The 11,106-nt window shown below is 35.8% G+C and overlaps 1 protein-coding gene across 1 annotated transcript; it reads right to left on the minus strand.

Annotated features, from left to right (window-relative positions):
* Positions 1 to 1,987: 1,987 nt before the first annotated feature.
* On the minus strand, positions 1,988 to 5,622 carry LOC137953131 (probable inactive purple acid phosphatase 2). Its single transcript, XM_068800365.1, has 2 exons — positions 4,635 to 5,622; positions 1,988 to 3,324 (listed from the first exon to the last, which is right to left on the minus strand). The coding sequence occupies exons 1-2, from the start codon at positions 5,331 to 5,333 to the stop codon at positions 2,095 to 2,097; spliced, it is 1,929 nt and encodes a 642-aa protein (XP_068656466.1). The 5' UTR covers positions 5,334 to 5,622; the 3' UTR covers positions 1,988 to 2,094.
* Positions 5,623 to 11,106: the final 5,484 nt, after the last annotated feature.

The raw sequence follows: 11,106 nt of genomic DNA on the forward strand, positions 1-11,106 counted from the left end.
CTGTTTCCTTTTCTTCCTCTTGGACTTGATTCATGGGTTCATGGGAATTGTACACTTAAACTCCAAGGTCCTATATCTAAGACCAACCTTGTTCTCCTTTTCCTTCTTTTACCCTTTGTTTTTTATAATCGGTGAGCTTCATCAAGATTTTATATCAAAGCTCAATATGTGGCGAATTTGAATTATGAAACCAATAAATAATTATATTGGATAAGGTTCGAGTAATTAATATATTATAGTTTCGTTAATAAGTGTTTTTTAGACTTGGACCTACATCTAGTTGGAATTTCGCCACCCACACCGGTCCTAAGTGAACGCATCTTGAACTTGGACTTTATGTATAGACGTTACATACGTTGAGAATACTGAACAACCTAAGTATTAATCCTGCATATGAGTTCCATCGAGGTAGCACATTATTACTATGTGTAGGTATCGTGTATTGTGAGTGCCTCTTAGAGAACAAGCACTAATTCTCTATTAGACAGCGGCCCCATAATCTAACTCACATCTCTATACCGTGCTATAATAGCCTCAATATCATTAAGGTAATACACTAACCTCATATTTAGTGCAGTCATGCACCTACTTCATAGAGATTAGACACGAATAAAATTCACTTTAATTTGGTGCTCCTACGAATCACTCATTCAACTCGTTTTTCCCATTGAATCTTCGTCTTGGGATTTTTAGTCAGATAGGTTGGGTTGATGCGGCCCCATAGTCACACTCACATCTCTATACCCTGCTATAATAGTCTCAATATCATTAAGTTAATACACTAACCTCATATTTAGTGCAGTTAAACACTTACTTCATAGAGACTAGACATGAATAAAATTCACTTTAATTTGGTGCTCCTACAAATCACTCATTCAACTCGTTTTTCCCATTGAATCTTCGTCTTGGGATTTCTAGTCAGATAGGTTGGGATGATGCGGCCCCATAGTCACACTCACATCTCTATACCCTGCTATAATAGCCTCAATATCATTAAATTAGTACACTAACCTCATACTCAGTGTAGTTAAACACCTACTTCATAGGGACTAGACATGAATAAAATTCACTTTAATTTGGTGCTCCTACGAATCACTCATTCAACTCGTTTTTCCCATTGAACCTTCATCTTGGGATTTCTAGTTAGATAAGTTGGGTTGACACTCACAGTGACTTAAGTAATAGGCTTTAATCTCATCCTCCTCGAAGCATATTTACTTGTCGTCTCAACAACCCCTTAGTGAGGTGATCTGCCAAATTTTCCACTGATTTAATATAACTCAAGGTCATAACTTAAGTGGATGTGAGCTTCATCGAGATTTTATATCAAAGCTCAATATGCCTAAGCGAATTTGAATTATGATATTTATTTTTAATTTTCATAATAATCACATAATTATCATAATTAATTAAGATAATTAGAATTAGCTTATCTATCATGGGAATGTTTGATAATAGACCTCTATGCCACTCAACTTTTCCACTAACTAGCTCGAAGGCTATCATCTCAACCTCCATAGTAGATCTGGTAATTAAGGTATGCTTGAAAGATTTTCAAAACAACAACTCCACCGTATAGTGTAAAATACAGAACCACAAGTGGTTTTAGTGTTATCAGAATCAGAAATCCAATTAGCATCATTGTACCCTTCTAATATAGTAGAAAAACCAGAATAGTGTATTTTATAATTAACAATATCTTTCAAATATTTAAGAAATCGTTCAATAGCATCCCAGTCTAATGATTTTATATCACTGTAATCTTTTTCCAACTTCTAAACAAATCTTTCATAATAGGAAACACAACCAGATAATGCTTACAGATTATATAAACAACCAACCTTTCGTAATCTGACAGAATACATTCACACCTGCTACAAGGGACACATGAAGCTTAGAATCTGGCTAATTCTACAGTGGAACTGATGCATTCCAGGTGCAAACTTGGGTCAAAACCTTGTGTCCTCCAGCAGCTTCATCAAAGCTCTACATTAATCGCTTTCCGAATTTACTTGCAAGAGGGAGTCCTAATCCGGGATAATTTACAAGGATCAATTTGCAGAATTGAAGACCCAGATGAGAATAGAAAATTACTTAAGACTCAGTCTTGACTGCCATCCAGCTCCATTTTGAAGAGGCTAGTCTTTTGGAATGTGAAATGAACCCAAAAATATACCCAACAAATGCCCCCAGCACCAGAACACTAGCACCTTTCACATACCAGGAAAGTGTAGACTCGACAGATTTGGCGTCTCTCCCACCTTTCATACCTGCTTCTGAGAAGATCTCCACCATATCATGTGGCTCCCCATCATGATTTCCAATATAAGTGAGAGTAAGCTTCTCTCTCGTTGCAACCAGTCTTGTGTATCCAAACTCACCTGCCCGATACAGAGACTGCATTGGCTGAGGGAATATTGGGTCCTTTGGGTGGTCACGCCTTGGGGCCCATAGGGCTTGCCAGTCTTGACCACCCATCCCAATGACAACATGCACTGGCAATGCCTCTGTAGGACCCCCTTCCCCACATGTAAAATTTTTCATGGGGCAGAATCTCTCATACTGATGAACATGACCCCATAGTACAAGGTCGACTTTGTTCTCTACCAACAGAGGTTCCAGGTGTTCGACCAGCTTCATTCTCAGGGGACCATCCCTTCCCTCATTGCCTGTTGTATACATGGGACGGTGGCCTTGAAAGACAATGAATGGGGTCTTCTTCCTGTCAACTTTCTCCAAATCATTCTTTATGAAATTGTACTGGTCACTTCCATGAAGGAAATTAGTCTCCGTGGAGAAGTACACAAAATGCACAACCCCTTCATCAAAAGAATAGTACAGGTTTTTAGTATCAGGAGCATTTGTTCCTGTTGAGAAGGAAGAATTTCCAGGCATTTTGAACTTGAGGCTGTATGGCACTCCACACTCTCCTCCACCATCTGTCCCATATATGCTAGTAGCCCAATCAGGCCGCCACGGCTGTAATGGCCAGTCATATTCATGGTTGCCAATGCACACATGGAATGGGACTTTTGAAGCAAGAGGTTCAATTTGGTTGAAGAAAGCATCCCACAGCCATGAATAGCCTCTTGCATAGCTGATATCCCCTATATGAGAGATAAAGGAAGGTTTATCTTCGAGAGCTTCAATGTCACGAAGAATCCATTTTACAGTTGAAACACTTTCCTCTTGTAAGCGGAGAAAGGTTGAATAGGGCAACCAAGTTCCCATGTCTCCAAACAAAAATGCATATGTCTCATCAGAATCTTCATTCCTTGAGATAAAACTGTATATCTGACTCCAGCCACCTGCATTATTACCAACCTGTATGGTGCAAGGACTCCGTCAATATATTGGATCAAACATTATCAACATAGACAAAAAATAAGAAAAACCCAAGGTTTTATCATTTATAAAGAATGACTAAGTCAAACATACTTCAGAATCGCTATTGAATTTATTCCATGCAAATGGCTATCCAAGTCAAATGGATGGTGTGGGTGCTGTGTAATCATACACAACAAGAAGATGGTCCACACTTTCAAGTTTGGCAATGGATCTAGTATTAAAAACTGGTAGAACCAGAAAAGCAATCTGAATAAACTAAGTTGCTTTTGATTTCGCTAAAAGCTATAAGAACACACCTAGCTCGAGGCAATTTTTTTTTTTTTTTTCTCAGTTTAGAACTGACTGATATTTTTTACTAAAGGACACTTTATTTTATAACAGTGATTCCCTTCAACAAGTTTCTAACAAAATTTGTAGCAAAAACACATCACATTCAGTAGCAGCAGCACCCCAGCTCAAGAAAATAGAAAGGAGAAAGAGAAGAGAATAGAAAAGGCAAAACTAGACAACAAGAAAAATGAAGAGATTAATTGATTACATGGGGAAAATGAAAATAACATGGTAAATAACATATAGTGGGACAATGTCATCCTCCATCTGAACCTTAAATTGGGAATAAAAAGTTAAGCATCCTACCCTTTCCATTGAACTTTCCAATTACGTAAAATAACACAAAAAGTCTACCTTCTCCACAGATATTAGATCACCTTGGAATGAACTTTCACTTCTGTTTTTGTGTGTGATCTATTTCTTTATATATTAACCGTCTCATAATTTGATTAATCTGACAGAAGTAACCTAAACGCCAAAAAGAGTGAAGCAGCCAGATAGATCAAAGTTTCTAAGAAAAAAAGAAAAGAAAAAACAAAAGAGAAACCCATGCAAAAAGAGGGAGAAACAGGCAGGACAAGCTCTTCATAGACCCACAAGATCGGCAGAAAATAGTTCATAAGAACAAGAAAAAAAAGCAAAGAATCTATCTAAGACCAAACATTTTTATGTTGTCTCATGAAAACGAAATATTAAATGGTCCTTCATATTGAAGATAAACAAAATCTGAAATATCATACGCAGCTAAAGAGTATTGACAAGCGAACTAGGTGAATATCTCACTACTTCATTTCAAGGGGGAAACGAGAAACCATTATTAAGAGAGATGAATTCAAAAACACAAATCGAATTACAGAAAAAATGAAGCTCGCTAAAACATTAACTTTTCCCAATTATCACAAAACAGCAAATAAGTCGTATAAAAAAGAAAATTCCTACACGAGAAAAGAAATTACCATGTAATAGTATCGCTTTCCTTCCTTCAAATTCTTCATCACTGCATCATGTATGAACCCTGGATCCCTCCATCCAGTCGCATTCGCAGGAGAATCACACATGTCCGAGCGCTCATACGTCGTCGCTTCCGCCTGAGCAGTCCACTTTAACTCGTCCTTGTCCATCCCGTATTTGACAAATCTCTCTGAGCGGTCATCCGCAATAAACATGACTCGCATCTCATCTTCCCTGTCAGTGAACGATAGATGAATCTGCTCCGGCCCTTTAGTCCAAAACCCCAGTTCAGCTGATTTGGCCAACAGGTGTTTGGTTCCGGGTAGTGGGTTGTGATCATGATCGAGGCGCGTGAGATCGACTTCGGATTCGGTCCAACGGAAGATTCTGAACTGATAATTCGACCGAAGATTAATGAGAGGAAGGTCAACGAAGCAGGAATCGGATTTCCAATCGGAGCAAGACGAAAGGAACTTGTAACCTATGAAGTCATCGTCGCTTGAATCAGGCGGAGAGTAGATTCCAAGCCAATCGAGGGGCGATGGGGATTCAACTCCGGTCCATTCAATCCTTACAGAGTCGCCGGATTTGTTGAGGGCGTGGGGGGTGACGGAGATGGAGACAGATGAATAACAAGTTGGAACAAGTGCGAGCAAGACCAGGAATACCAACAAGAAAGGGAAGAGACGGAGGTAGGACATCATTGGTCGATAGAAGAAAAGAACTCCAGTCAGGACTTTGGGTGATTCAGTTCGCTGATCTTCAAAGGAGATATGAACGAGATTTTGCCAGAGCTGCAGAGAAAAAATCAGAACAATTTGAGCGCCAGAAGGAAAAGTAGAAGAGAAAGAAACGAGGGAATTGGAGGGCCGGAGATGCAAAGCAGCAGAAACGATTCCCTTCTCAAAAGAGATGATTCTCTAAGTATTCATTCAATCTTGCAGCTCAACGGAGCTCCAACGTCGATTGAAACATTTACCAGTCAGGCATCTTAGTACTCAACTCCCACGGGCTGAATGTCATATCAGAAGACTAAAATATGTAAAAAAACTAATAACAATTTATTTCATGATCTTTAACAAGCTGCTAGAATTTGAGAAGATTAGTGAAACTCTTGTCTACTCACGGCCAATAAGTAGTGTTCCCCCGGTTACCATCAACAACTATGTCCCATTTGGCATGAGAGCTATCGTGGAATTCAATAGATGTTCTCATTAACCACACCAGTAAGAGACGTATTGTCCTATTCATCTATCATGGTTGATGAACAAATTGTGCACATTTTGGGAGCTAAGACTTGTATTCATTAATCAGATTTTGATGATTTCTTTTGTTGGTCAAATTTCATGGTCTTCTGATCCATATATTGTCTAATTGGTTATTGGTTAATTTCATGTTCAACTATGGTAGGCAAAGTTCTTGGTCAAAATTTTGGTTATTTTTCGTGGTTGTCTATCTGTGTGAATCCTCCATGCTATTTGAAAATTTTGTTTACTATCTCCCATTCAATCTTGTATTTTATTTTAGAATTTTTTATTTCTATTCAGAATTTTACTTAGTGTGGTGCAAATTTTATGTCGGGATTTTTTTTTCATGCTCTGGAAATTGTGTGAGTCAATCCCTATGTTTGAGTTCTTTGGGATGGTTTTCTTCCTTTGCTATATATGAGTGTTTTTGTCCTTAGTCACATTTTATTGCCCTAGGTGGGTTTTCTATTATCATTCTTTAATGATTAACATTTTTCTTGGATAGTGATTATTATCATTATTCTGTGTTCAAAATCTTTTATGTGGGTTTTAAATTTTATTATCTGTGTCAGGCATATCTCTTTTGCTATTTTTATGGGGTTGTACCCTCTACTTAAGGTTGTGAAAGTCTATGTCTGCTTTAGTATTTATTCTTGGGACTCCTCGAAATGTTTGTTATTCAGGGGAAGAAAGGAGATTCATTATTGAAATATTCTTTTTATGTTCAAGTTGGAAATACACTTCCCACTTTAGAGGAAGAAACATAAGAGTACACAAACTCAAAAGGCACAAACCACATAAACTACAAAATTTAAAGATTGTTGAAGTCAAATAGACCACAAATTTTATGAAGACTAATTTTTTGTTGAAGATCAACTATTGCATTTTCTCTTTATGCATAAATGGTGATTGTGAGACAAATTTGTAATAACTTGAAGCTATATGCTCCAAGTTGAGGAATAGTATTGGAAAATGTTTTAGAGTTTGTTTCAAGGAAGTCATTTTTACAGATAAATCTCTTACGATTTAAGGGAGAGATGGGACATAGACATATTTTTTATATTGGTTAAATGATAAATAGAGGAGAGGTTTTTAAACCCTAATATTCCTGTATATTTTCTTCCTATATTTCCTACATTATTTAAAGCACAACTGCATCTTCATAAAACAAAGCTCCTCATTCAAACTACACCTTTATTCATTCAAAGGAGTGCTACAAGAAAAGTTGAGCACCACATGACGCTCAACCATTCTTGTCTAACAAAACTGGTGCAAATTTGTGTTGCACCAAATCCAAAGCCACAAAAGTAGGCCATTTAGGCGGTCCTTTGGAAAATTTAATCATTTCTTGGAGTATTCTTCTATTTTCTAGATCAATATATTAGAAGCAAGAGACTTATTGGCTTTTCTCTAATTCTAAAGGTGTACCACTTGTCAAACCAGAAAAGATTCATGAGATTATTAAAGATTGAGATTTGAATATGGAGGTTGAACAAGAAGTACTATTTTTATCATAAAAAAGAGGTCATCTTCTTTTTATTCCTTCTCTCTAGATTCATCTAATGAGGTCTATCAAATAAATGGTCATGGTATAAGTCTTGTATTCCTTCTTTTCTTTACCAAAAAAAGTGCTCCCTTTGGTTGGTTATAAAGTAGTGCATCATGGCTAGGGGTGGCTTCGCATCGAGCCAGCTCGAGCTCAGCTCGGTTCGATTCGGAATCCCTGGATTTCGAGCCGAGCTCGAGATCCGGGATCGGCTCATTTAAATTAAAGATCCGAGCTCGATTGAATCCAGGTTCGGCTCGATGGCTCGTTAATGGGCCGAGTTGGAATCGGGAGAGGGGGAGCGGGAGCGAGAGCGAGGGGGGGAAATTTTTTTCCTCTCCTCGTCACCACCGAGCCTCTCCCATCCACTATTGTCACCATCAACAACTACTTGCCGCCGGCCGCCTCTGTAGCCATCCTTTAGATTTCTTTCTCCCTTCGTCTTCGCCTCAGTCCACCACCCCCCCCCCCCCCCCCCCCCCACCTTTCATAAAATCTCCTTCCTCATGGGTCTTGAAGAAATTGAAAATACATTTTATTAGAAATAAGTTTCTAGGGACTATTAGTGTCTCATTTTTTTGTAAATATTTTTTTAATTAAAAATTACCTTTAATAAAAATTCCTTAAACTCTCCTTCCTCGTGGGTCTTGAAGAAATTGAAAATACATTTGAGTATAAATAACTTTCTAGGGACTATTAGTGTCTCATGTTTTTTGTAAACTTTTTTCTAATTGAGAATTCTTATTAAAAAATCATATAATTTTCTTAGTAAGATTTTGCTGCTAAGATGGGCTAGAAAACCGTATAGAAAATTTTTGAATAAGTATTTGACAGTTGATGTTGTAATACTTTTAGCATGAGGCAATTTTAATTGCAATTTTGTGTGACATTTTATTTGATTAAAAATTTATTGATAAGTATAGTAATATATTAGATTGATTATTAATTTTTATTTATTTCATCTAGAAGCGGCAATAAGAGGTCCATTTAACTTTCCTAAGGGGATTTTAAAATATTTCTTGTAATTTTCTAAACCCTAAACCCTAAACTTCACTAATAGTAATAGGATTTTATATAAAGGTTGTTTTTGAAATATGTATCATAGGAAAAACATTTCTAGTTTTTCCTAGAATATAAATTTTCAACCAGGGGCACTAAGGAGGTCATAGTAAATTTATAGCCGGATTCAAAAATTACAAAACAAGTTAGACAACATTTGGAGTAAAAAAGATTAATATTGGTGTGTTTTAATTAATTATTGAAATTCAAGCATGAACCTCCCCTATTATTCTTTTTTTAAAATGTATGCATAATTTTATATATAATTTATTTGACATATTTTTTATATAGAGTATTAAATATAGGTTAAGCTTGAACTCAGCTAGAGTTCGAGCTCCAGTTCGAAATATTTAAATCAAGTTCGACTTCAACAAGGTTCAGACTCAGCTGGATTCGATGCCACCTTATGCCCAATTTTAAGTAGAGGTCATTCCCAATTTTATGTAAAATGTATGCATAATTTTATAAACAATTTTATTGACATGTATTTTTTTTAAGAGTTTTAAATGTATGTTGGAGCACGAACTCGAGACATGTATTTTTTGAAAAGTTTTAAATGAATATTGAAGCTCAAGTTCGGTTCGAACATAGGCAGGTACGGGCTCGGCTTGGCTCGATGCCACCCTAATCATGGCCAAATTGATAAACTTGTCAAACTACACATGAAATACGATTTGTCTCTCCTCATTTGATTTTTTCACCTCTACTAATCATAAAAAAATCTCTTACTATGACTTTGTCAAAATTTCAAATGACACTTACATTTAAAGGCTATAAAAGCCAATTTACATTAATGCTCACAACTAACAACAAACCTTACCAAGACATGCCTAGAGAGTAATAGTACACAACCCTCACTACACCCCATAACTTCAAAGACCTGATCACAAAGTTCAATATTGGCTAAGGCTATACAAGCCTAGAACCAATTAGGTAAAAAACCAAATTACAACATCTATTGACTTTTTTTTTTTGGCAACAAAGGGTTTTACAAAAATTGAGTAGAAGGTTATGGGTTTGCTAACAAAAAAACTCAGTAATGCTTCTTAAACTTAAAGTAATTTGAACCTCAAGATTAATTCTATAAACCCAACTAATGATTTGACAATAAAGGTCTTAAGAGAAAAGCTGCCCCACTCGAATGATTGATTTGAAATTCAAAAGCCTAAATATGATTTATTGAAGAGTAACTATTAACTTGAAAATTCAATGGCTCAAGTTCAACAAAAAACATGCACACAAAATAAGTAGGTTTTAAAATATAAGGTTCAATTGTACTTTGGTCTAGCAATACAACTCAATGACATGAAAAACTTGTAAATAAAACAGGATAACTGCCTGGAATCAAAGATCATTAAGTTCAGCTCAAATCAAAGCTAAAACAACAAAATTTGCTTAATAATACACAAAATTTGAAAATCAAAATCCAACAAACTTGTTGGACAATAGAGAATGATTTCATTAGTCAATAACATCAATTGCAACATGAATAAAAGCTAAGATATCTCAAAGAGTTAAAAATAAAAGCGTGTTTGTTTAGTACTTTAAAAAACAAGATAAATTGAGTTTTGAATTGATAATCTGACCTTCACATATGATTTAAAAGTGTGAGAGCTCTTTAATGTGTTAAAACTAGCCATTTTTACTCCATTTCTAAAAAGTTGCAAAGAATGTTGATCGATCAACCATATATAATGGCTAAATTTTCTAAGTTTCCAAAGCTTGTTGATCAATCAGGGTATCGATCGATGAGTTTTCAAACTTTCATAAAACTCATTAATTTCTCAACACATTTGACTGAGTGATCATACTTTATAAAGCTAACAATGCAATATTTTGTGTGGTCAATCATCTTTATAACCTTTCTTGGCAGCATTTTGTATGATCAATCATGCTATACGCTAGTGTACTATTTTGAAATCTAAGCATGATATAGGCAAGATTAATGGTTTTAGCCAGTGAAAATCATTCATATGCATTGATAAAATATGGTTTTAGAAAATTTCATGCTCTAGAGCTCTAATGCTCTTGAGTACCTTAGAATTAAAGTTGGTCGACTATTCTCTTACATGGGTAGAGTTCTTGAGAACTCTAGATCTTCTAGTCTTCAAGCTTCTCTTAGGTACTTCTTTAAGAAGACTTGACACTTTATTTTGCTCAAGGTCTTCTATTAAATTTTTTTATTCTTCTACATAGATTTTGTGTTTCTTAAAGAAAGTGCATCTAAAATGCCTGAGTTGTAAATATTAGCTTCATTTTGTTTTGTTTTGTTATCATCAAAATATGGATGAGGGTCAAACTAACTCAACAGATTAATCAACCCCCTTGGCATGATCAAACATATTATTCATTGAACATAGAAGTTATAAAACATGATCGGTCAACCTATGTAGGCATGATGGATCAATTAGAATCCTGTCAGGCTAGTGTATAAAGCATGATAGATCAATCCCATATCAATCAATATGCTACAAAAGCATAATAAATCACTTTGATTGATGATATATTTGATCACAAACCCACAAGAACTTTAAAATATACTAGTTGGAGGCCGATTAATCGAGAATAAAAAGGTACGCTCAATCAACCTGGCCATTTCACAATGGTTTAAAACAACTAGTTTTG

The sequence above is a fragment of the Aristolochia californica genome, unplaced genomic scaffold (genome assembly GCF_029961685.1).
Source record: "Aristolochia californica isolate CCGP_79_NKW_82.1479 unplaced genomic scaffold, dmAriCali1.0.hap1 SCAF_16, whole genome shotgun sequence".
Classification (NCBI taxonomy): Eukaryota; Viridiplantae; Streptophyta; class Magnoliopsida; order Piperales; family Aristolochiaceae; genus Aristolochia; species Aristolochia californica.

Bases quoted from the DNA above. Each gene is read 5' to 3' on its own strand.
- LOC137953131 (XM_068800365.1), bottom strand. From the start codon at position 5,333: ATGATGTCCTACCTCCGTCTCTTCCCTTTCTTGTTGGTATTCCTGGTC. The intron at 3,325-4,634 runs GTAATTTCTTTT...TGCACCATACAG, and splicing joins GAAAGCGATACTATTACATG to GTTGGTAATAATGCAGGTGG.